This window comes from Xyrauchen texanus, chromosome 9 (genome assembly GCF_025860055.1).
Source record: "Xyrauchen texanus isolate HMW12.3.18 chromosome 9, RBS_HiC_50CHRs, whole genome shotgun sequence".
Classification (NCBI taxonomy): domain Eukaryota; kingdom Metazoa; phylum Chordata; class Actinopteri; order Cypriniformes; family Catostomidae; genus Xyrauchen; species Xyrauchen texanus.
In genome coordinates this window covers 40359799-40387089 of record NC_068284.1, presented here as the reverse complement: position 1 = coordinate 40387089, position 27291 = coordinate 40359799, and the positions used below count along the sequence as shown (strand labels likewise).

General features: G+C 37.8%; 1 protein-coding gene across 4 annotated transcripts in view; it reads right to left on the bottom strand.

Moving 5' to 3' along the window:
• Positions 1-25973, bottom strand: part of LOC127648837 (calmodulin-regulated spectrin-associated protein 2-like) — a 77997-nt gene extending 52024 nt beyond the window's left edge. For all 4 annotated transcript variants that reach the window (XM_052133611.1, XM_052133610.1, XM_052133612.1 and 1 more), the window contains exon 1: positions 25329-25973. In XM_052133611.1, the coding sequence (XP_051989571.1) occupies positions 25329-25482 (154 nt within the window). In that variant the 5' untranslated portion in view covers positions 25483-25973. The remainder of the gene's footprint in view (positions 1-25328) is intronic.
• Between the last annotated feature and the right edge of the window lie 1318 nt (positions 25974-27291).

Sequence of the window (27291 nt, the reverse complement as noted above, 5' to 3'; positions counted from 1 at the left end):
GTTCTTTTTTCAGCGGCAGGAAATTTCTGTCTTAAAGGAGCAGTAAAGTTCCTACAGGATAATCTTGGACATGCTAGCACAAATGTCTTGAAAAGAATTTGAGGATGAGAGCATGTCACGCAACTTTTCCATGTTGGCATCTACCTATTTTGTTAGCATCTACCAAGTGACAGATTAATTTAACAAAATAATGTAGAGTTTGATTACACATGAAGGATTTGACACCAAATATGGGAAACGTGGAAGACAAAATGAGATGTTAGGGATTGACAGCCTCAGTCAGCATTCACTTTCATTGTATGGGAAAAAGATGCAATGAAAGGCAATGGTGACTGAGCCGGTCTGAAATTCATACAGGCTTGGAACACATCATAATGAGAAAACATAAACAGAATTTTTATTTTGGGTGACCAATCCATTTAACACATTTAACACCCCTTTACAACATCAAAATCATGCAACAAACATTACAATGCTGACTTTTATGTGTATCAGAACACTCTTGAAAACATTCCCTTAATCTCTATGAAAAGCTGCTGTGTCAGTGGAAACCCTTTCTCTGTCCTTTCTCTGCCAAAAGAATACACAAACACACACACACACACACACACACACACACACACACACACACACACTTTCTGTAAAGCTCTGGATTTTCCTGAGCAAGCTCATAAAGAGCTGCCTGGTTCGGGAAAGTATTTTTCCCGTTTCATCCCACCTAGAGTGAGGACAGAGGCAGGAAGCAGCTCTCTAAGGCACGACAGGGAGGAAGTGAGGGGTCAAACAGAGAAAAGCCTAAGGCAGCATGTCACCAAAACTCACAAAAGCCTTTCAAAAGTTCAAGTCTGCACTATTGTGTTTGAACGTTACAGTAGAGCAACATAATTCCTTAATAAACTGTTCATCTTAAGATCAATTATTGAGGTCATTTTTGTAGATACTGTCTTATTTTTTTATTATGCCTTTTTTTTTTAATCCCCTTTTTCTCCCAATTTGGAATGCCCAATTCCCACTACTTAGTAGGTCCTCGTTGTGGTGCGGTTACTCGCCTCAATCTGGGTGGCAAAGGACAAGTCTCAGTTGCCTCTGCTTCTGAGACAGTCAATCCACGCATCTTATCACATGGCTCATTGTGCATGACACCGCAGAGACTCCCCATGTGGAGGCTCATGCTACACTCCGTGATCCACACACAACTTACCATGTGCCCCATGGAGAGCGAGAACCACTAATCGCGACCACAAGGAGGTTACCGCATGTGACTCTACCCTCCCTAGCAACCGGGCCAATTTGGTTGCTTAGGAGACCTGGCTGGAGGTACTCAGCACACCCTGGATTTGAACTCGCGACTCCAGGAGTGGTAGTCAGCGTCAATACTCGCTAAGCTACCCAGGCCCCGAAATTACCCATTTTAAATGAACTTATCTTTGAAGAACCTGCTTATTAAAGTTTAATTTAATAATATTTTCTCCTATACAGGGCTCCAGACTAAAAAAAATTACTTAGGAGCCTTTAGCTCCTTAATTGAAACATCACATAATTGCTCGATTTAGAATGTTGTTCAGAAACATGATAGAAAGCAAAAGAAAAGGAAGGCAGCTGATTACCCATTAATCAGAGGTTTATTAAACAGTATATATTGTTGTGAAGATACGCAAGTTTGCATTTCTCTTTTATTCACACCCCTTTCATAATTTATACAAATATAAGTGATTAAACCATTTTTTATTTAATACTGTCCTTCAGAATCTACATAATCAGATATTTACATAAAGCATGGTGTGCATATAGCAATGTGTTGTCTTCTTGAGCATCAATGAATGTTTACACCTTGTATAATAGATGAGTATGAGTCCCTCAATTGTCCAATGTGTCAAAAGCTGGACCTCATATGTATCTATAAAATGGTGAGGGACTTTTAATTATAAAAAAAACCTGAAATACACATGGGACTTTTATTTTGAAATGCCTGTGCTCCCAGTTGTGAACACACTGACGGATGATTCGCTGAGAAAGTGAATCTGATTCAAACTACTAACCTGAGCTTCTGAGTTTACAGCTTCAGTTCTTTTCGGGTGATTCAAGAAAGAGTTCAAAAGAGTCATTTGGTCACGACTTTCTCACGCTGGGTTTGTTGTTGCGTGTGGTGAAAAGCGGTGCAAGACACACTGGTGGTGCGCACTCTAAAGACGTATTCAATAATTCACAAGATGATATCTGACGAAACCACGTGTGAACGTGCACAACCCAACTGTCGCCAATGGTTTTTAGATTTTAAATGATTGTCACAATCAATTATTTTTGGTTGCATTTGCTACCATTTATAGTTGCAGTCTGGAGCCCTGCTATCCCTGTTTAATTTTGCAGAGACAACTTTGTAAATCATTTGTAGGATGATGTCAGAGAAAATCAAGTCATGTTTCCATCCAAGTAATGACTTTAATATATGCGCAAAATCTGAGTATTGCAAAAACAATTAGCAAATTCCCATGTGTTTATGAGAACAAAAACATAACTTTTGAGGAAATTGGTGCAAAACAGAGGCAAAATGAAAATGGAAGTTAAAGCCACTATGGCTTTTCATTCAATGTAACGATTAAAGATGATTTTGGTAATAATTCACACAAAAATGGAAATTCTCTCATCATCTCATCAGAAGTGAAATGATAGGTGTGGCTGAGAAACAGATCAATATTTAAGTAAATGTTTGCTAGAAATTCTCTGAACTGGCCAGCAGGGGGTGTATATGCATGAAGAATGTGAATCACTAAAAACACAAGAAGAAGAATGTGAAGGTGAAGGAGGGAGGAGAATTTAAAGTAAAAATGTACTACAATATTGATCTGTTTCTCACCCATACCTATCAAACTGCTTCTGAAGACATTGATTTAACCACTTAAATCATATGGATTACTTTTAAGCTGACCTATGATATTTTTGGTGTGTCAGAATGTTGGCACCCATTCTATTGCATTATATTGACCAAAAGAGCTGAGAAATTCTTGTAAAAAATCTTAATTTGTGTTCTGCTGAAGACAGAAAGTCATACACATCTGGGATGACATGATGGTAAGTAAATGATGAGAGAATTTTCATTTTTGGGTGAACTATTCCTTTAACTTGGCGTTTAGAGTGTGCAGACAAAAAGCTATGAAGAACTTCAGAATGTTAGTGTTCAGCAGCAGATGCCTTATGTCTGGGAGCAAAAGCATAGCAAACAGTTCTGGGAGGTCAAAGTAGCCAATCATTTTGATGACAGGCTTTGTGTCTGGCATTTTTAGAATAACCAGAGCAACATTTCTGATGCTGCAATGATATTGATGATATGTTCTAAGCATATTATGTATTAACATGGCTTGTTGATGGAAAACCACAAAACATCTATATTCCTATAAAAATTCTATACTTGGAATCTATTCTGTAAATGTGTTTTCATCGTAGCAGTGTTTCCCACAGGAGTTTGTGAGACTGTGGTGAGTGGACCTCGAACCCTTTAGGTGGTCCCGGGGCATGCTCCCCCTGAAGAAAGTTTTGTACATTTTAAAGTTAAATGGACGAACTTTGTGGTCTTGTAAACAATTTTGTGCTCTAGTAGTAATTTAATCATAAACACATTGGTTGTATAGATATGAATGGTGATGACATGGTAAAAAAAGTCAATGACTGACCGGGAGGGATGGATGCTTTGCCGAAGCAACGGTGCAAAACACAACGTTAGGGATATTTTATGTTATAATGAGAAGTGTACAAATATAATAGTGGGACAAATAAGACTGTGGCAGTTATTAATATGTAGATAATTAATGAGAAACACTGTGTAGTTTATGTGCATGTCTTCTTATCGAATAAAACATTTATCCAACTCAATTGAGCATCTAGGTTATTTGGAGATTATATTTGTATGTTGGTTGCACATCAAGCATTTTGATGTGATATCCCAAAATCTACATAAAAATAATTGCGAGCAGCCTGACACACCAACAGTGGCTCAACACTGAGCCCAAATGAGTTTGCAGTGTGACTATATGTTTGTCACATCAATGGAAGATTGGGAAACGCTCAGATATTATTATTGCAATTCCGTTTGCTTACATTAGTGGCACCCAAATTACACACTTCTCCTTTAAAATGACATTTGCCAAAAAAACTACATTACCAAACATTATCCAACAACTCATCAATTTTTACTGCTTCCCATAAAAGTTAAACAAAAGTTTAACTTTTATGAAAAAAAAATATATTTCTAATGGCAGAGGAAAACATTAATTCATTGAGTCTCCCACTCATAGATACATTTTTTGACACTATCATTTTAAGGAAGAATATAATTTAATCATTTTGAGAGCACCTTTCCATGTCAGATGTCGTTCTTTCTCACATTCAACCCTCTGGATTTCTCCTGAGTACTGTCCTTTTATAACATAAACATGTGCCATTTTATTGTCTTTAATAACAGTTTCCAGAGTGCTGAATCCAGTACAGGGTCACATGTGAACCGAACACTGCAATGCCCCTCAGGCTTCAGTGATGTAACAGAATCAAATGCTCTCTGTTGTGGTATGTGCAGTATGCCACATATGTTATGCTGGGAGGAAATGCAGCTTAACATGTACAACATCACCGTGAGGCATGCAAAGAAACATTCTGAGCAAATTATCATCAACAGACATCCACCTGACTCTATTTTAAATCTGAGGATGCCTTGCAATGTTGGGGATCATTTTCCTGTGTTTGTTTCTTATGCTGGTCAGCAGTTTCATTCTGCCTTGAAGAGCAATGACTGATGGGGATATGGTATTGGATGGAAATATTTGGCCCCTTGATATACAGTATACTATTGTACAAAATGATTACCATATTCATGTACCATGGTATTTTAATGGAATTTTAAGGTACTTAAAAGAATCCAATGGTACTACCATTGAACATATGCAAAAAAAAAAAAAAAAACGGGATTATCCTGGTACAAATCCAGAAAACCATGGTAATACAGTGGTACCATGTCCAAAAAATATTAGTACAGTGGAACTATTTTGAGTACTTTAAGACTCAAACAACAGTCCCTTTAGGGCAAGACAAGTCAATCGGCAGCAATATTCATAATGTCTCCAGCCACCTATTTTCATTCATCTAAGTACAGCTCCTATCTCTACCTGAATAAAGACATATTTCCAAAATTGGTCAAGACTGAATTAAAAGAACATATTTCAAATCAGCAATAAAATCTGACAACAATAGTATCATATATTGTGCACTGTAAACTGCTGCACGATTAATCATATTGCAATCGCGATGTCAGCCTGTGTGATTATATGACGGCAAAATGCTGCAATTGTTTTAAATAAATAAGTGCATGTGTGGAAGTGACGGTCCATTCTCTCTGAGAGCTGTTTTCCCATTTTCTACACCGTTAATAAAAAGATGACCAGTCTATAATGATGACATGCGAGGCGAGAGGAGTGCTGCAGCTCGAGTGTCTGATAGAAACACAGATCACAGCATGGCGATATATCTTTATTTCATCCTTAATTAAGCTTCAAATAATACGGGAGCGTGACATGTAAATAAGCACAAAATCCAAAACTGTCATTCTGTGTGCGGTCAGAGCTGCTTCAACCAATCTGAGCGGGAGTCAAGACCGGGAGAGATTTAAAGTTCTGCCGGCTGATGCACGCACTAACACGGAGACGATCGTCTCTCACCCCCGCTGTCTGCAGCTCACAACGTCATCATCATGATAAGGTCAATCTTATGTGAAAAATAACACAAAAAATATATATATTGGTTTTGGATGGACAAGATTGACAAATGCTTATCAATAATACTCTAATGGCTAAAATGTTTACAGTGTTCAGTGACTAAAATATCAGTATGACTAAATGTTACTAAAATATTGCTAAAATGTCAACCGTTTTCACTGACTAAAACTACATAAAAAATGCTCAGATTTTGTCAAACAAAACGACTAAAAACAATAAACAGAAATAGGATATGGTTGACTAAATATGGTAAAAACTAAAAAGGACATTCGACAAAGGATTAAGACTAAGATTAAATAAAAATAAAACAGCTGACCAAATTAACACTATTATTCAGTTGCCAGGTCATTAGTAGTGTATTAATACAAAGCCAACGTTTACGTGTTTTTAACATCACTTTTTTTGATCAGTATGGTACCACCTCTGCCTCATTTTGAGCCAGGAAAAACCCTGTTTATATGGCGATATTTTGGCTTTAATCCAAACTTTAATCGACACTGAGCAGAGAGAGGTACTGTGCAAAATTAAAGTTGCTACATCACGTGGCAACACGACAAATTATATCAGCACCTGAAACAGCACAGAGAAAAGTAGAAAAGTGAAATTTCAGAAAATGATCCACACACTGGACAAGAGATACCAGCAATAAGTAGAACTTTTTAGAAAGAGGATTTGGAAATAGTTGGTCATTTAAAAAAAAATTTTGTGGTTTGATTGAGTGAACCACACTTTTATATCCAGTTTCCTCTTCAAAAGAGTTTACAGAAAGTACATGTTTCATCCTGCTTAAATGTTCTTCCTGTTTGTTTGGACAATCTTATTTTCATGAAAATTTCTATGTTCTTATTTATTGTTCCATTTTATTTAGGTGTAATATTGAGAAAATAACAAGTCTGCAGTAATGCAAAGATGTTACTTAATTTGTTTTAAATATTATTTTAATTTGAAAACACTGTCCATTTATAGTGTTTTTTGCTAGTTTGTATGTTTGAGTTGTGAACTACACATTTCAGCATTATCAGTAATCTATTTGTAAATTTTCCTTGATAAACAAGCAAGTTGACTCATGATACCATTTGTTTATTATATCACAATCGCATATCGCAAATAGTCATTACTGGAAAAATCTATTTGTCTTAATTGAACATTACTTGAAATATCTCAAATATCCAAATTCCTTGAACTTATTTTTCTTCAAAATCCATAGACTTAAGACCATAAGTGTTAATAACTGTGGAGGTGAGGATGTGGTCGAGCGCCAGTCTGGGGAGAGAGAAAGCGGTAAGGACATCCACTGAGATGAATTGTGACTAATTACCATTTCTATGTTCACAGTGAGATTCAGGGGAGATAAAAGACGGCCATTCCACAGGAAGAGAGACAGAGAAAGGGTGATACAGACTAGATAATTTGTGTGTGTTCTAGAAAGTGTTTTGTTTGAGTGCTGAAAAGCCAATACTAATGTGTGTGTGCTGAAATGCCCCTCTGTTGTTGTAAAGCTGAAAAGCAATTGAACAAGTATTAAAAGTTGACTCATGCGGACTATAAAACCAGCTCCCGCTTCCTCCTTAACCATCATACAACCAACTTTGTTACACTAACTTTAACTATTGAGTAAAAAATGTAGGCTATTGGGAATACCCACAATGCCCTGTACTTAAATAATTTCATTATGATTCCTTGGTGAAAGGGAACACACATGGGCATTTAAATTGTTGTTATTAAGAATTCATAGAGGTTTTAGCATTTTTGTAGTATTATTTATATAGTTTTGTTGAAAATAGCTGTTATGTGTGATGTCACTGTTAGGGTGATAGGGTGAATGACTGACCTAGAATCAGTTATAATCTTTATTATTTAAGCTGTGTTGTTGTATGACCTGAATTTGAGTCCATTAAATAAAAATTATTAAGATGAAATGACAACATTTATATAGCAAATTTGAGTTAAGTCTACTTAAATCTAGATACCTTAACTTAAAATAGTTAAGTTTATTATATATGAACACTAATTTAAGTGAACTTAATTACACAAGTTTTGGAGACACCATTACTCAATTCAATTGAGGAAATTAGTCAACTTATTAGGGGTTTCAGTGTGTTTGATAAGCTCAAATCAAGCAAAAAGAAAAAAAAAAAATGCAGCTGATCCACATGGATGCTCTTGAATAAACAAACATACAAACAATCAAAAATGTGATTGTGATGGGAATTGGAAGTCCTATTCTTTTCCGTGAACCGATTCTTTCAGATGGTTTGTTTTAATTGAACAGGTTAAAAAAAACAATTCACCAGTTCTTTTACGTCATCTCATTATGACGCCACGGTACATAATGCTAATACCACGGCATCATGGAATACACACTCAAACACATTCACTAAAGGCATTTGTCTTATCTTGCTGATTATTACATTTTATCAAATTAAGTTTCATCAGTGTTTCATTCAGTGATCTTACATCATCACATACAAGTTTTGCACCTAAAGCACGCAATACTGACACCGATAAACAAACGCGGATGTTCAACGTGTCTAAAGCATATAAAGTGAATAAACTAGAAACCATGATCCATCTCATAACAACTTCAAATATAATCTGCATGCACAATACTCGATAGTAAAATGTATTTACATCTCTCAACTGAACCGTTTCGTCCCCTTATTCAAGTCCTCGGTTCTCACATGCTCATCAGCAGCTTATCAGTTCTCAGTATGTCAAAAACAAAGGTGATACTCAATACAGTGTACTGTTGACTCCAGAACTGCTGCAAGTGACTCATTGTATTGCTGACTCGAGAATGGTTGGCAGTTCGATTTGTGAACTATTAGGAGTGGTCCATTGCAAAGAAAAGTTAGGAAAAGCAGATATCACCAGTTCTAGGATAATATTACTCCCGGTTATTGGCTCATTTAGAGTCGGAGTGTCAGGCAAGTCCGAGAGACAGGTTAAGATAGAGTAACTTGTGGATAAGTGTTGACTCAAGACGCAAACTGTTTCAAATGATTCAGTCCGATTTGATAAACTGAAAGAGCCAATTCAGAAGAACGGTTAGTTTACGAACTGGACATCGCAATTTTAAATGCAAGGTGGAACTTCTGTAACATTGAGCGTTATGATGCCTCAATAAAAAATTTGATTAGCCCTATTAACTTTAAAGTGGGAAAATGGCCAACATTGGCATTACGATACCTAGGATACTACATGGCATTACGATACCTCCCATTCATAAGTACATGAGTCTCTGCTCAAACACAGTGGATTTAGAGCCATCTGGAATGGAGATCAGAGTAAATCCATACTTTATCAACCACATTAGAGTTCATGTAGACCAACAACTCCAATGAGAAAACCAGACTTTATACAAACACACACACACACACACACACACACACACACACACACACACACACACACACACACACACACACACACACACACACACTTCTGTCAGGGGTCTCCCATCTTGGCCCTGTTGCATTGCTCTCCACAGGCTTCTCTTATTGGGCTGGGCTGCTGTTCCAGCCAAATGCAACAGCGCTCTGTGTCTGGGTATGTCTGTGTGTGTGTTTGTGTGTTAATTTCAGCATTGTCTATTGGGAGCTATTTTGGAAAATTAAATCCCATTACTGTGTGTTGTGTGCAGAAACAGAAAAGGGGAATCTGCTTTGAGGATTTAGCATTCATTACTGACTGTGGGGACAGAGTCATAAACCAGAGAGTGGCCTTTCATTAGACCACTGTATGTTGGGATCTGGGCTAATGTCTTCTGCAGACCTGGCAAAGGCTACAGCACTATGTAGATACTGTTTTTTCCACAATTACTCATACAAACTAACTGTTTGTAACATCTGTATACTGCTTGACTCATGGATCATATAGGCACTAGTATAAAAGCTTGCAATCTTTTTCGTGATCTGCACAGAATAACACCTTAAAAAAGTACTGTAATGGTACAGTGATGGTATGAGATGGTAATGCCACAGTACTTTGGTATATACCATGTACTTTAATTATGATAATAATTTACCATGATTTACATGGTACTCCAAGGTACTTCAAAGAATACCATGGTGTTATGGTACCCTAAATGAAGTGTACAGGTTTGCTGATGGAATTTCTGGCATACTTTTAACTCTTATATTACATTTGGGTAATATTTGACCCGGGAGAGGTAGATAATAATTTTTAAATACCACATAGTATTTAGTACGGGAGCCAAACAATGTGACATTATCAAGACTATGAAACTATACGTAGTACTTTTTTTATTTAATTTTTTTAATCAAATTGTCAAAGTGGTATCATTTTAATTTTTTTTATCTTTTGCGTTCACAGGTCAATTTTGACCCAGGCATCAATTGTGACTTTTCACAATTTACATGATATTATGTAGATTTTTTTGTACATCTATAAATAAGATTTTTTTTTATAAACACTTCACTTACATTTAGCCTCTTTCCCATAGTCTCTCACTCACTTTTTTGTCTCTCACTGGGACTTCGGCAGTTCATGCAATAAACAGAAAAGATTTAGCTTAAAAACATAGTAAAGAAGTATTAATGTTGTATACTGGAGTTGTGCAGTTGTTTTGATGATGTTTATTTGAAAAAGATTACGTTGGTTTCAAACTTTTGAACACCAATTTGTATGACAGCAGGGGTTCAATCTCTCATTGGCTGGCAGGAGCCGCCACTAGCGGATCACGTGACCTGCCACCAACCACTGGCAGATGTTGAGACGACAGTGGCAGCACACAAGACCTGCCAGTCCATACTGGCAGGAGGCAGCCAGCTGTTGGCAGGTCACGTGAGTGAGTAATCATGCTAAATCGCTAATTTGGTACTAGAAAATCACTTGCCAATATATCAAACACAGTTGAAAGCTATTTGGATTATTAAATTAAGCTTAAAATTGTCTTTGTGTTTGGCTTTGAGTTGCCACAGTATGCAACAGACAGGCATGCCTTAAGGTCAATATTAGGTCCAAATTTTCAAAAAAGAAACAGCTTTCTCCAGAAACTCATCAGTCAATCATTGTTTTGAGGAATGAAGGCTGTAAAATGCTTGATTTTAACAACAAACTGAAGATTTCATGCAAAGGTGTACACTACAGTCTTCAAAGACAAAGGACAACTGGCTCTAACGAGGACAGAATGAGATGTGGAAGGCCAGATGTACATCTTAACAAGAGGATAAGTTCATCAGAGTCTCTAGTTAGAGAAATAGATGCCTCACATGTCCTCAGCTGACAGCTTCATTGAATTCTACCCGCTCAACACCAGTTTCATGCACAACAGTAAAGAGAAGACTCAGGGGTGCAGGCCTTATGGGAAGAATTGCAAAGAATAAACAATTTTGAAACAGAAAATATTAGGTTAGAGTTGGCAAAGAAACACAGACATTGGACTGCAGCTAATTGGAAAAGAGTGTTATGGATCTTAACCCCATTGAGCTTTTGTGGGATCAGCTAGAATTTAAGGTTCGTGAGAAGTGCCCAAAAGACATTCACATCTACGGCAAGTGCTACAGGAAGTGTGGGGTAAAATGTCACTGAGTATCTGGACAAACTGACTGCTAGAATGCAAAGGATCTGCAAAGCTGTCATTGTTGCAGGTGGATGATTTTTTTGATGAGAACTCTTTGAAGTAGTTTAAGAAATCCTGAAAAACATATTTTCAAATTTTAATGGTAATTTTTCACATTATTAATGTCCTGACTATACATTGTGATCAGCTGAATGAAACTTTGGTGAATAAAAGTACACTAAAATTAGTAATCTACACATTATACCAAACTTTTGGCCAACAGTGTATATGCAGCTTTGGATTGTCCAATTTATTTTAGTAAATCAGTTTGTTCTGATTTTTAATATAATGTTAACAAACAAGTTCAAATAAATGATTCACATCTCAATACTACATGTTTTATGGGAATAATATTTTGAACATGTGAAACTTGCACATCTTTCACTCATTGCAGCGTGTTTTCAGAGATGCTTTTACAGAAGATGGGTCACTGGAAGGCTGGGCTGTTTGCAATCCTCAGCAGTGCATGCAAGGTGATGGTGTGAACTGTGGGCTATTTGTTTGTACTGTAAGTTTTATTTCTCATCTAAATGTATTTTTTTCTATAAGTGTGATCTTTTCAGTTGGAAACCAGTTCGATTTTATTTCCGAAATGGAAGCCAAAAACATGGAAATGAATGTCTATGCTGAAGTCAGCTAATACATTTGCATACATGTTTACCATGCTACAAGCATGTTGGAAATATATGTGGCAATTAAAGTAAGACAAAAATGTGTGAAGATTATATTATACAGTAATAAAAGAGAATATCTGATTAAAACGCACATTTACTACTTGACAGGACTTTTTAAGTGAAACAAGAAAAAAAGAAGAAAATGAAACGCCTGCATGGCCCAAGACATAATGGCCTGTGTTTACAAAAAAGAAAAAACATGAAAAAGGGGTAATTATCTATGAAGTGTGCACATTTTTATGTGAATCAATTGTAAAGTTTGCAATGCTCTGTTCACTTCATCTATACACTTTTTTAGAACCCTGCATCCACACATCAAACAAATACAATGGGATCATCGTGACCTATGCAACAGATGGTTACACACAGACTGCTGGAATAAACCCTACAACAATTTCAAGTGACACTTCCGCTTTGTATGCAATCTAACAGATGAGTATTCTTATGAAAGGTATGAAACATAGCCATTACACAAATATATGATCACATTTATGAACATGTGGAACTACTAAGTGATGCAAATGTCTATTTTACAGCGCACTCATAGCTTTGAAATAAGGACGAATGATTGACACATTGATGAAGGATAAAAAAAAATTATGGTAAGCTTTATTATTTATAACTTTAAATTAAGTATCAACTAAACATGTTTATTTAATGTATGAGACATTTAAGAATGAATCAAAATAATCCTTTAAAAAAATAGAAACCAATACATGCAAAAGTTATAATTTATATGTTGGGATAAAATTACTGCTTTCGTTTATTTATTTATTTTATGCACCATGACCTCACATCTGGTGCTGTTACATCACACAGAATGTTTCTACATAAATAATACAGTTTTGGACCACAATCGAACTAATGGAACCAGAGGATCTCTGTTTTTGATGGTGAACAGGTACAAATAATTTTTATTTTAAAAATAACAATGGCTTATTTACATAATGATCTTTACATCACCTTCCTTACAGAATTAATATACATTTCATTTTCTTAATGGAAAGTGTAATAATTTTTAAATAATTGAAACTCAGTTCAATCTCTTTTAAAGACTAATATCTTTGATGTCTTTGTCATAGACTGAGGCATGCTTAAAAGTATGTACAGCGTTATGATGCTGTTCAGGTCAGAAGTAGTATGCACTTCTGGTGCTTTGAAAGTCATGACACCAGGGGTAAAGTACAAAATATTATGAAATATTGGATAAATTCAATGGAACATATGTGTATTATGGTTTTCAAATTGAACATATCTGTCAAAAACGTTTAATCTTTCTAATATATAATAAGAGATGGGGGTTCCATAGATTCCAGGCAGATATGGCCTTTGCAACCTCAGGATTGTTGGAATAGTATTTGTAATAGCCACAAGAACCACTATCACAGTTGTAATACCAACATTTAAAAAAAAATTCTTAAAAGAAAAAACATCTGATAAATAATTTTCTTAGTAATGTGAGAATCTATTGTATAAAAGAATCTGAAAAGAGTTCTGTCCTTTGCTTCATGTTCGGAACCTCTGAAAGGTTCTACATGGACACATTTTCCAAATTGGTTCAAAGTCAGAGTTGGAAACATTTTCAAAGTTTCATGTTTTTCTCTCCATAACTTTGTCATTATACATACAGTATATTATTTTCATCAAAATCTAAATTCTAATTTTCTCTGTCAAATACATTTGTTCTTACTGATTTGAGAGTAAATGATTAATGAAATCATAAAATAATAACTGCATTTGCTCGTGACCGCAATGTTTTGGTAGTAACCATAATATTTTGTTTTCAAAGTTATAACATATTCCCTCAATTTGTTGGACTTCTATTAATTCATACATTGTTTTATGTTGAAAATATCACAAGTACAAATATTTTATGATGCTTGGTTGTACATCTTATTTTCCATACAGATGAGGCATCGTTTAAAATAATAACTTTCAGTTTTCAGTTTACAAAAGAAAAGCTCAACAATAGCATTAATATTAAGTCTTGGCTGTCTGACTTTCTGGACTCTTTGTTAACTAATTAAAGTCAAAGAAAAATAAAACCGGGAAAAGAGATGACATGCCTATTCATCGTGGCCATATGGAGATAAATTAGATCCCATGATGAAGTAAATACTCCACAGTCTGAAAATCAGTGTGTAACTCTAAGAATTGTCACTACCGAACACTCTCTGCAATTAAATAAGCTTTTTTGGGCTTTAATCTAAAATATTATTATTTTTGTGTTTGTACAACTGTTCAGAGCCTTGATTATTTCCTTAAAATTAGTGGTTTAACATTACATTTTATCACTAATAAAATTGGCTGGGTTTCCCGATAACATTGCAACTTAAGCTTTTACGATCATCTTAATGATGGCTGTTTCCCAAACCAGCATGTAAATCGCTCGTTATAAAGTCAGAACTTAAGTGTTTCCTTATGGGAGCTGTCCAGTCCAAAGGTGCTGATCACTTTGGCCAGTTTGTCCAGAAGTTTGTCTTCTCAACATGAAAATAATGTGGAATACTGACAAATATGGAAGTTGTTTGTAACCTTGTTGTGGTTCCGAAATGTATTAACTATTACAGAATTCAATTATAGAATGATGGCTTTAGTAAAAACAGAGTTTCATATGTACTGGTCCTCAATCATAGAGATTAATGAAAGTGACACAATAAATGCATGTAAAGTGAATGTACGCGATGTGAATTATAAGCGACTTTCACGTAGCCTAAAGTTTTTTTGTCTGGAAAAAGAACAAATGCACACAGAACAGGATTAAAATGATGGGCATCAGTAATGAACTACTCATAGACCTATCTAAATAATAATAGAATATCTGGTTGCCCGTCTGTCACTCACTCGACGTTGTGTCGAATGAAGCGACACTAGGAGACTTTCTTGAAGGCATCAATGGTTGATATCCACCTATGTCCAGAAAACACCCGGTGCTCCCCTCCAAGGCCTGTAGGATGACTTCGTCACTGACCACCAAAGCCTACAGCACCACCGGACAGGCCGCCTCCACCCTGCATACCATGGCCCACCTGCAGGTTCACCAGGCCAAGGACTTAAAGATCTGCAATTGAGTAGTCCTGAACCTTACGTGCTGCAGGAACTGCGCTCTGCGACCGACCTCGCCTTCCAGGCCACAAAGGTCACAGCGCGGACACTCGGGCAGACGATGGCCACCCCGTGGTCCAGAAACGTCACCTGTGGTTGAACCTGGTCAAGATGCGGGAGGTAGACAAAGCCCACTTTCTCAATACCCCCGTCTCCCACCTCAGCCTATTCGGCAACACCGGCGACGACTTCGCCCAGCAGTTCTCGGCCATTTCCCACATCATGCCCCACCGCCTCCCTGGCAAATTCCCCTGAGGAAGGACCTTCTTTCTGAGGGACGGGGTACCCTCTGGCATCCGCGCCCAGACCTTTGGAACCTCCACATCTGGCCTCTAGATGAGATGCGAAAAATCTAAGTGGCCTACCACCTGCCGTTGTAGACAGGATCAACCAAGCCAAAACTCCATCTACCAGGCAAATTTAAGCCCTGAAGTGGCACTTGTTCGCAAATTGGTATTCTTCTCGATCCGAAAACCCGCAGAGATGCGCAGTCGGTTCGGTGCTTCCATTTCTGCAGGAGAGTCTGGAGGGGAGGCTGTCCCCCTCCACCTTGAAGGTTTATGTAGCTGCCATATTGGTTCACCACGACGCAGTGGACGGTAAGTCCCTAGGGAAGCATGATTTGATCATCAGGTTCTTTAGAGGCGCCCAGAGGCTGAACCCTCCCAGGCCATGCCTGTTCCCCTCATGGGATCTCTCCGTGATCCTTTCCTGCCTTCAGACACCCCCCTTCGATCCGCTAGAATCAGTCAAGCTCAGTGCCCTCTCCTTGAGGACGGCTCTCCTGATCGGACTCGCTTCCATCAAGAGGGTTGGGGACCTGCAAGCATTCTGTGTCAGCGGCACCTGCCTGGAGTTCGGTCCGGCAGACACCCATGTCGTCCTAAGACCACGACCAGGCTACGTGCCCAAGGTTCCTACGACCCCCTTCAGGGACCAGGTAGTGAACCTACAAGCACTGCCCCGGGAGGAGGCAGACCCAGCCTTTTCATTGCTGTGTCCGGTGCATGCTTTGCGTACCTACGTGGACCGCACGCAGAGCTTTAGATGTTCTGAGCAGCTCTTTGTCTGCTTTAGTGGACAGCGGAAAGGGAATGCTGTTTTCAAACAGAGGCTTTCCCACTGGGTTGTTGATGCCATCGCTTTGGCCTATCACACCCAGGCCATGCCCTTGTGGGTTCGAGCACACTCGACAAGAAGTGTGGCATCCTCATTGGCACTGGCCAACTACCAGACATTTGCAGAGCAGCGGGCTGGGCAACACCCAATACCTTTATGAGATTTTGCAATCTCAGGGTTGAGTCGGTATCGTCCCTTGTTCTCTCAGGTCCGAGCATGTAGAACACAGGAATGCGGAATGTCTGACCGGGTGTTCCGCTTGCACATAACGCCTTTCCCCTCACGTGATCACATGCGCTCTTTCGCCCAGGATAGTCCACTAAACTCACGCTCCCTGGACGCAGCCTGTTGATTTGGCATGCAACTGCCTGCCTGCACCTATGTCAGCAGCTCACGTACACGGTTCAGCGCATGGCATGATTGAATAGGGACACCTAGTGTCGCTTCATTCGACACAATGTTGAGTGAGCGACAGACGGGGAATGTCTAAGTTACTTTTGTAACCTCCGTTCCCTGATAGAGGGAACGAGATGTTGAGTCCCCCGGCTACGACGCTAAACCGAGCCACTGTAACGGCCGAACCTTATTCTCGGCTCCTCAGTGCAAAACCTTAATGAACAGATGCACGATTCCCTCCTTTTATACCTGTATGTCCGGGGGAGGGACATGCAAATTCTGTCTGCCATATTCTCATTGGCCTTTTCTCAAGTTCAGAGGTAACCGAGGTCTTCAAGACAGTCATCAGGGAACGGAGGTTACAACAGTAACCTAGACGTTATAGTTCAAAGCACAGTGTACTTGTAGCCTTACTGCATCATGCAATTAGTTACTGCCTTGTAAAAAGACTAGAGGCAAGCTGATTTGAACCAGCCATTGGAAGAAGTAAGAAGAGGAGGAGGATAAAGAGAGAGAGAGAGAAAGAGAGCAAGAGACAATCTCTCATTGCACACTCTTGTTCTAATCTCTAACCAAATTTGTATTATTTATTAAGGCATATTTATTGAAGTTTAAAAAGGCATGGTCCCATTACTCACATATGTATTCTTAAATAATCTGTTTAATAAAGCATTTCATCATTCTATTGCCACTACAATTATGCTTATCAATGAAGGCTAATCTAATGTTATACTGTATAACGTGTCTTGTAATTTAGATCTATCACGTCACATGAGCAGACTGCAGAGGCTGCCTTTTGATTTCATAGCGATTTTTTCAACACTCTTTACCCTCTGCAATTGTTAACAATGGCTTTCCAATAGGGATGCCGATTTAATGCGTTAATTCAGTGCGATTAATTTGAAAGCAAATAACATGTTAAAAAAATTTACGCAAATAATCGCACTTCCCCCAGACCATAATAAGGAAGAGTCCTGAGAAATGCAAGCTTGTAGTACCACCTGTTTACTCCAGAGGGCAGTAAGTGAAATTTCAGCTGTATGAGCAACACACAGTTTAAGAAAACAACCTTCAGCAGCAACAACACAAAGATGTGTTACGTTCTTGAGTTCAAAACACTTGGAGCTCAAATGCGAACTAAGGGATCACAAGATGTGTTTAAAGATTGAGTATTAAACTATATTTAACTTGACACAGTGACCTAAACATTTTATGTTAATGATGCAATGCACCCGAGACGCTACACAAGCATGTCTGACGCTGGATTGAGATGGTGCAAAATTTGGAAGTTACCCTTAAATATTTAATCACTAATAAAATCAAAATAATTTCCTTCAAACTTATTTGTAAGTACTACGTCACAAATTATTTTGTTGTAGAGAGATTTAATTGTGATGTCGATATATTCTGTACATTCATTTTTTTCATTTATTTTGGAGTTGTCCCTACTCGACTTGTTTTTGGTCTGATTTCTGCAAGATCATATTATTCCCTGCTTTCAACTTTGTTTTGAAAATGTTTTATTTGTTTTTTTTAGCTATGACATGTCTCTTCATAAGGAATATTATTTGATTAATGTTCTGCTTTTGTTGGCAAAGTTTAGTATTCATAAATGTAAGTAAGGTGGTTATAAACCATTAGTTTTCATTTTTAATTAAGAGGTTCAACAATACCCAAGAACAATTTCAAATTTTAGTAACAAGAAAGCTGTAAAGTGTATTGAAATATGTAAACAATTTGATATTTTTATTAAACTGTTTATTTATTTATTTTCCTTTTTATTGTTGTTTGTTTTAATATACCTTTTGGCTCTAGATGTAAAAGTTTTGTAAAGTAATCAATTGTAAAATAACACTGCATAGTTTATCATAGATAGATTAATGCTTATTAATGCAGAAGTTATTCATTCAAGAGCTGTAAGTGATTTTCTCTTTGCCTTTTGTTGTTTGATTCGCAGTAATGGCTCAATCGTCACATGTTTAATAGACAGCTTCCCCTTTAAGACCAAGTTCAGATCTAATAGGCTCCTGATGCAGCATATTTTCTCCCCAACTATTTCCATAACTACATCCATTTAAGACATAAACTGTGTTTAAGTGAATCTCCAAGCCGGTCGTTTTGACATATTTTTGTGTATATTTGATCGTTTAGACGCATGAAACCCAAAGTAGTCTATACTTTGCTTGTCTCTTTATGGTGTGTTTCGAGCACGCTGCCTTGGAGAACGGTATCTCTTGCGCTCTTTTTATTATTAAACGCGTCCGCAATTTAGCAACAGTAGCATTTTACAACAATCACCGATCGTGCTGATTCTGACGTCAAGTTTGAGTTTTAGGGAGAAATGTCAGTGCACCGCTGTGAAGGGAAGGAAGTTGTGCTAGACAGAATGTGGCTTATGTATAAATATTCTTTTTATAATCTTTGGAAGGCGAAATCTAAAATAAAATCAGACTAATAATCACAGATCTAAACCAGGCTATGTCTGAATGTTTAGTTCTGTCACTCATTAAGCAGGGCTCGTTTTGTGCTCGCTGTGGCACCGCGTGAGCGAGTTCTCTATCTCTCTCTCTCACACTGCGAATAGCTAAATTGCATCACAGACGAATGGTTTCATATTATTATACATAGAAATGGCTGGTGAGATAAAATAACTTTGTCTTTATAGCAATAAAGAATGTATTTTCTTAATTTCTCCAGTACCGACAGCAGAACCGATAACGTCCGAGCTTACCAAAGCCAGTCTTCAATAGCCTATAGTGCGTTGGTATATTTGTATTACTTATTTCTCTGCATTGAGTGACAACCCTCTCAAATATAAGACACACAAACAGAACAAATAAAAGTCTCAGATTCACTGTCTGTAATTGCAAAATTCTTGCTTACTTATTGTGACATGATAGCAACCCTTCTGCTGTGATAATGCAACTTCAACTACACTATCAATATCCAAAGTAGCCGAACGTCATGTCAACTATCGCGTTTGTCACGTATTTTCTTGAAGTTGGCAGTAACTCTAAAGAAGTTATACAAATTTAACCCTTACTGTTTTCTCCAAGGAACTTAGCTCCTTCCTTAGGCACTGGATGAGGTCTGCTCACTCTGCTGGAAAATGACTCTAGGGGCAGCGTGCGTCGAACACGTGTTCCACAACAACACTAGGCTGCCCACAGATGCGCCTGCCTAATAATCGGCTTGATATGCGTGGATATTGGCCGATGCCGATTATATAAAAAATGCAAAAAAACGGCAGATTAATCGGTCGACCTCTACTTTGCAATTATCAAAATATATTAATACAATTTATTAAATGTCCCATTGTCTTTGATAAGCTGTGAAAGATGACAGAAAGATATGTTTAAGTTGCACTTAATGGAATTAAAGCTCTCGTTAATTTACTAACGTTTTTATGAACTACTTAGATAACGATTTTGCTTTTGGGAAAAGCACCTTAGAGATTAAGTACTACTTATGTGCTGCTAACGTTCTACTAAGTGCTTCAGGAATCCCAGCCTAATCATGTTACTATGATATCATATGTTTCAGAGTGTTTATGTTTTGACTTTTTTAGCTAATTTTAATTTGAGCTCATTTTAGCTTGTGATTATTGAGAAATAATTATAAACATTGAACAACTGTACCTTCAGAAAACATCATATTTCAGATTAAAACCCAAAAATGTGAATATAATTGCAGAGAACCTTTGTTTGGTATTGACAATTCTTAAATGTACACACTGATTTTTCTGACTTTGGGACACATTCACTTGAGTGGAACAACTCGTATATGTATATGGCCATTATTGTCTCACTTCCTGTTCCCGTTCAAAAATGCAGGCTAAAATCAGGCTCAGCCAATGGACTACTAAACATTTCTGTATTTCAGTAGTGACATGAAAATGTGGGACAGCCGTGCCTGTTCGTGTGGGTTTCCACCAGGTGCTCTGGTTTCCCCCACAAGTCCAAAACACCAGTATGAGTTTAAGTGAAATGGAGACTCTAAATTGAGTGAGAGTCCCCCAGCCACTGGGGGTTATGTCAGGAAGGTCATCCAGCATAAAACCTGTGCCAAGTCAAATATGTGGATCATGGATGGTCTGCTGTGGCAAACCCTAACAGAAGCACCCAAAAGAAGGTGTGTGATTTAGAGGTTGGAAAATAGAAAGTACCCTATAAATTATGGTTTTGTATATATTTTAACGTACTATTTAAATCAATGCCTTGGGTTTAAATAGATCATAACATATTAATACCCAATATCTCAATTATTTTTTCTTTTCATTGCGGGACACTGTTTGAACTAATTCAGCAGAGTGACCCATATAGAAACTTTTAGGCATTCTAAACATGGATTCATAACACACAACATATTTTTTGGGTTTCGTCTTTGTTTTACAGCAATTTACATTTAAATTAATATGTTAAATAAATAGATCATACAAATACAACAATACAAAAACCATATAAAAACACATTTAAGTAATAAACACATTTTTTATAGTCTGGATTTACAATAATAAAAGCAATAATAACGATAAATGAAATAAAAATAAAAATTAATGAATGATAAAATAATTAGGCCTAAATCAATTAAACATACACGAATTTGTGTGCATTACCACAATTTATATTATTTTGAGGGATTTTAATGTAAGGAATATTGCTAAAGTTATGGTGGGCTGAACTGACTAACCAGTACGAGTGGAATTTTCCTGCCTGTTGGGATCACAGTCATTAGACAGCTTTAATGTCACAAATACAGACAGGATGGCTTTGGTGCATAAGAACAGATCCATACGAACAAAATGATGTTATTCATTGGGAATGAAACTGTAAGGAATATTGCAAAAATCAGGTTATAACGCAATCACGGCGGGCTGAGCTGACTAACTAGTACGAGTGTAAATTTTCTGCCAGTTAGGATCATGGTCATTTGACAGCTTTATTATCACATAAATACAGACAGATGGGCTTTGGTGCATAAGTATAGATCCATATGCACAAAATAAGATTATTCTTTGGGAGTTCAAATGTAAGGAATATTGCAAAAACTGTAGTTATTAAATGCAATAGCGGCAGGCTGAACTGACTAACCAATACAAGCGGAACTTTTCTGCCAGTTGGGATCATGGTCATTTAATGTCACATAAATACAGACAGGACAGCTTTAATGCATAAGAATAGATCAATAAGAAGTCATTCATTTTATTCCTTGGATTTGATAATGGAAGGAAAATTGCAAAAGTCGGGGTTAATAAACGCAATAGAGGCTGGCTGAACTTACCGACCAGCGCGAGTGGCTGTTTCTTACCAGTTGAGATCATGGTCATTAGAGAAAAATAAATTCTGTAAAAAGACTTACATGAATAATTCCATAAGAATAAATTAATGTAATTCCTTGTAGAGAGCGGAAGGAGGAATACAAAGTTAAGAGCTCTTAAATGCAATAGCGGTGGGCCATTGATCATGGTAATTTGACCGCTTTAAAAGCAATTTCTGTAAAACAGCATTAGGTCCATGATTATACCCAAGATTAGATCCATGAGAATAAATTATTATAATTCCTTGGAGTGACAGTAGAAAGAAGGGAGCAAAATTCAGAGCTTTGTAAATAGATTTAATAGATTAAAAATCCTCATGGGGGAGCCTGGGTAGCTCAGCCAGTAAAGACGCTGACTTCCACCCCTGGAGTTGCGAGTTCGAATCTAGGGCGTGCTGAGTGACTCCAGCCAGGTCTCCTAAGCAACCAAATTGGCCGGTTGCTAGGGAGGGTACAGTCGCATAGGGTAACCTCCGCGTGCTCACTATAAAGTGGTTCTCGCTCTCGGTGGGGCGTGTGGTGAGTTGTGTGTGGATGACACGGAGAATAGCGTGAAGCCTCCACACGTGCTATGTCTCTGCGGTAACGCGCTCAACAGGCCAAATGATAAGATACGTGGATTGACAGTCTCAGACATGGAGGCAACTGAGATTCATCCCCCACTTCTTGAATTGAGGCAAGTCACTACGACACTATGAGGACCTGGAGCGCATTGGGAATTGGGCATTCCAAATTGGGGAGGAATAAATATATAAATCCTCATAAATCTGACATTTGTCAATGGTTCCAGCCATTTGATGAAGTGGATGGTCATGTGGCCTGCCACTTCTGCAAGTGCAGACTGGCAGGTCTTGTGAGCTGCCACTGTCATCTCCCCATCTGCCAGAGGTTGGTGGCAGGCCATGTGAACCGCCATTGGTGGCTCCTACCAGCCAACTAAAGATTGATCCCCTTCTCTTGTATGGACTACTTGCACAACTGCTTCCACGTTGTAAGAAGTGCGGCTCAGGTGTTTCTGGTTACAGTGTTCAGAGCGCCTACGTGCAGAAATTCATTCATTGGAAGGCATATTATTTTTTTTTAGGGCAGTCAGTTGATTAAATCAATAAATCATATTTTTTGCTAACGTGACATCTCAATTTTGTAATTTGCCTCTAAATAGATTTGTTCCTTTCCAAATATAGCTAAACTCAGCTCCTGAATAATAAATCAAACATATATAACCTGCAGCAGTCTGGCCATCTCATTATCATCCATTTCAGTCATTAATGATATTTCATACCAGTTGAGATTCAACAATAAATCCTTTTCTTTGGATAAATGTCCCATATGTATTTATTTGTAAATACTTTAGCTGTTATTTTACTCTGACCATGCTTTAAAGTCACTCAGAACAGAATGCAGCAGTTGTATTCTCAAATTAACTGAGCTAAAAACATATTTAACCACACTACATATATCTAATCTATTAACATTATAACTCATTATCTTTAGCAGCTATTACTTATGCATTTGCATGTCAACATTTATCGATATACAGTAATTATCAGTGAAACAGTGATACAAAATAAAGATTAAAACATTTAATAAAAACAGGTTGATGCATGCATTCACCACATCTTTCTCCTTCCTCACACATTAAATATGGCAGTGACTGAACCACGTAGTTGTTTAAGTCAATGAGCGCTGCTGGTGCCGACACCCTTTGTCTCATTCCACCTTTTGCAATTTGTGTTTCAAGCTGATCTGTGATTAAATGTTTGCTACAGACCTCCTACAAAACTGCTCTTCCACTGAATTTTGAAAAAGTTGTACACGGTAATGTTCCGACTATTTCTTCTCCTATCTCTGAAAAAATCTTTACTTTAAAATCTTCTTTCGAACACTCATTTTAAGTGGCTTTCAAGAAATAGGCAACTACGGTGCATGTAAACACATTCAACCGGAAACTAGTGGAACGCACTATTTCAAAATGGAAGTAAGTCATGAGGCTCAGTGCAGGTAATCCAAATAGTCCATTGAGCAAGACTTTTATCTCTGCAGAACAAAAATGGCCGTTTTCAAACCATTGAGATTCTCTACTTTCATTGGTTAGGTTAGAATAGCCCATCCCAGTTTGAAAACACCCACAGATTTTAAAACACCCATTACTGTTCTGCAAAGACCAATACTTCAATTGAGCAGGGTAGTGTCTAGAAGGTATCCCTCTTTTGTCAACTTCTCGCACAGGCGCAGTCTGTTATGTATAGTCTAAGTATGTGTACTACATTCATCAGTTAACAATGTTTATCAAAAGAACGAAACATAAAGTTAAAGATTAGATAAAGATGGATTGCATAATAACAACAGCATGTTCATGAACTGCTTTTAATTTTAAACAACATAAGCATTAATTATACAGTGTTAAGAAGATAGCAACATATGTGCAGCAACATACGTTCAGCAGTGAAGTACTTGAGGAATCTCTAATGGGCGGCTCGTGCTCTTTTCTAGTGGAATCCCATAGAAAAATGCAGATGCGGATGTAATCTTTGTTAATTCTATTTTAAATAATTTTATCCCCTTTTCTCACCAATTTTGGAATGCTCAACTCCCACTACTTTCTAGGTCCTTGTGGTGGTGTGGTACTCTCCACCTGGTGGCGGAGGGCAAGTCTCAGTTGCCTCTGCTTCTGAGACAGTCAATCCATGCATCTTATCACGTGGCTTGCTGCGCATGACACCATGCAGACTCACAACATGTGGAGCCTACAGGCTACTCTCCACGATCCAGGCACAATTTGCCTTGCGCAAACCACTTTGTAGAAACCACGAGGGCGTTACCCCATGTGACTCCACGTTCCCTAGCAACAGGACCAATTTGGTTGCTTAGGAGATCTGGCTGGAGTCACTCAGCACACCCTGGATTCCAACTCGTGACTCCAGGTGTGGTAGTAAGCATCAAAACTCAAAATAAAATTTAACAGAAATGTTGATAAAAAAAGATATCTTCACATGTATCAAACTGGTTTTGCTGTAATTAATGTATACATTAATTACAGCATATATATATAATATTTTCAAACGTATGTATACAATGATGCTCAATAGTAGAAAACAGTAGAAAAACGCAACAGTTTGTCTCTGTTATCATGCTCTAGTTTAGTTTTTATATTTAATTCCTGCTATTATTGAACAGTTTATTTCAAAACTAAATACTGACACTGCCCTAGGCTACTCTGAACCCACAAAAAGTATGATTTCAAAGGCACCCCGGGCCCCGAGTTGATCATAACAGGGACGTCTACCAGATACACCTTTATGACCCGCATATCCAACTTAACGTAACGTTGCATTTCTTAATTTATCAAGATTTAAACCTTTAAGCACCACCTACCCGAACCAAAGGCTTTGGCAACGAGCCATGTCAAACTGCAGGAGATCTTGGCCCTTGTAAAATCATAGTGATCAAAAGATTTGATCGTAGGGACGATGAACGTGTTCTTGATCTCTGCGGCATCACCCATCTTGACATACACGCGTGGCTGCATCACATCCCATGGGCAGACACACACACATACACACGACTATAAGATCAGACCGGTAATGGCATTCCCATAGTGCGCCAAATCTGACGTGAAATATAACGGATCGTAGGCTCGAACGCCCGTGTAGTTAAATAATCCTCTTCTCTCCTCGTCCGAAATACGTTACTTTATTATTATGCCTGTATATATATATATATAAAAAAATAAAAAATCCAGCTGCATCACGCGCTGGATTCAATATCCAACAAGCGATTCCAGGCGACTGCAGTAGTTCTCATCCGTTTTCCGGCATTATATCCTCAAGTTGCTTTGGATTCTTAAAAAAAAATCAGTAGGCCTATTTAATAGGTGACGCGAGCACCATGTTGAGGGATGTCACATTCAATAGCGAGGAGAGACGGTTGATGAGATTATAGTCTCGTGTCATGATTTTTCCTCTTCTTTAACTTTTGTAACTGTCCTTCCTAAAATCTCTCTCTCTCCCTGCGGTCCCGCCTGCCGCACTGGCCTGGAAAAGGAGAAAGATTTGTGCGCATGCGCGAAACGCCCATACGCAGACAAGCACTGCTGGCAAAAACCATTTCACGCAGCTCTCAAATAAAATGAGATTTATTTGATCTTTTTTAGCCACAACTAGTATTTATTTTACACATCTATCCTGACAATTTTCTGGTCGCCTATCTGAGGCTATCATCTGAGACAATTTTCTGGTAGCCTATGTTTGCACTGCACATTCTGTAACTCTTAAGAAGAAAGGTGAACTATTTTTTTTAAAGGATAGTTCACCCAAATTCTCTCATCATTGTTTATGACTTTCTTTCTTCTGCTGAATACAAACGAATACTTTATTTTTTTTAAAAGAATATCTCAGCTCTGTAGCTCCACACAATGCAAGTTTATGGTGTCCAGAACACTGAAGGTCCCTATAAAAGAGGTCCATATAACATAAAAGAAATCCCTACGACTCCAGTAGTTAAATCTATATTGTCAGAAGTAATATGAAATGTCTTCAAAAGTCCTTCAAAGTTCTGGCCACCATAAACTTGCATTTTATGGACCTACAGAGCTGAGATATTCTTCTAAAAGTCTTCATTTGTGATATGCAGAAGAAAGTCAGTCATGCATATCTGGGGTGGTATGAGGGTGTGTAAATGATGAGAGAATTTTCCGCTATGGGTGAACTATCCCTTTAACTGTAATCTGCATATTTCATCCAAAAATGACAACTTTGTCATCGTTTCTTTTCCATGTTGTAAGAAATACTTATGGCTTTTTTCTTCTTTGGAACACAAAAGGAGATATTAGGGAGAATGTTAGACTCAGTCACCATTCACTTTTATTGTATGAAATTAAGATGTAATGAAAGTGAATGGTGACTGAGACTGACATTCTGTCTAATTTCTTCTTTTGTATTCCACATAGAAAATAAATATATAGGTTTGGAACAACAAAATGGTGAGTTTTGGTGAACAGAAATTTCCTTAGAATTTCTCTTCATGTTGAAGAAAATGTTGTTTTGTGTATTATCTGGGTTACTCAGCAGCAGGAGTCATGGATCAAATCTCCCAGACAGGAAGGGGTGTGACCACTCCTGTGGCAGATTCTGACTATCTGCTCTGGAGAATAGCTTTAATTACTGCCCTCTACCCACATACACAACCCTTTCATCAAGCGCGCACACACACACACACACACACACACACACACACTACGCTTTCATCTGAGAGTTAGACTGTTAGCTCTAGAGAGAGAGAGAGAGAGAGAGAGAGAGAGAGAGAGAGAGTTCTATCCAGATGTGACTAATCTCTCCTC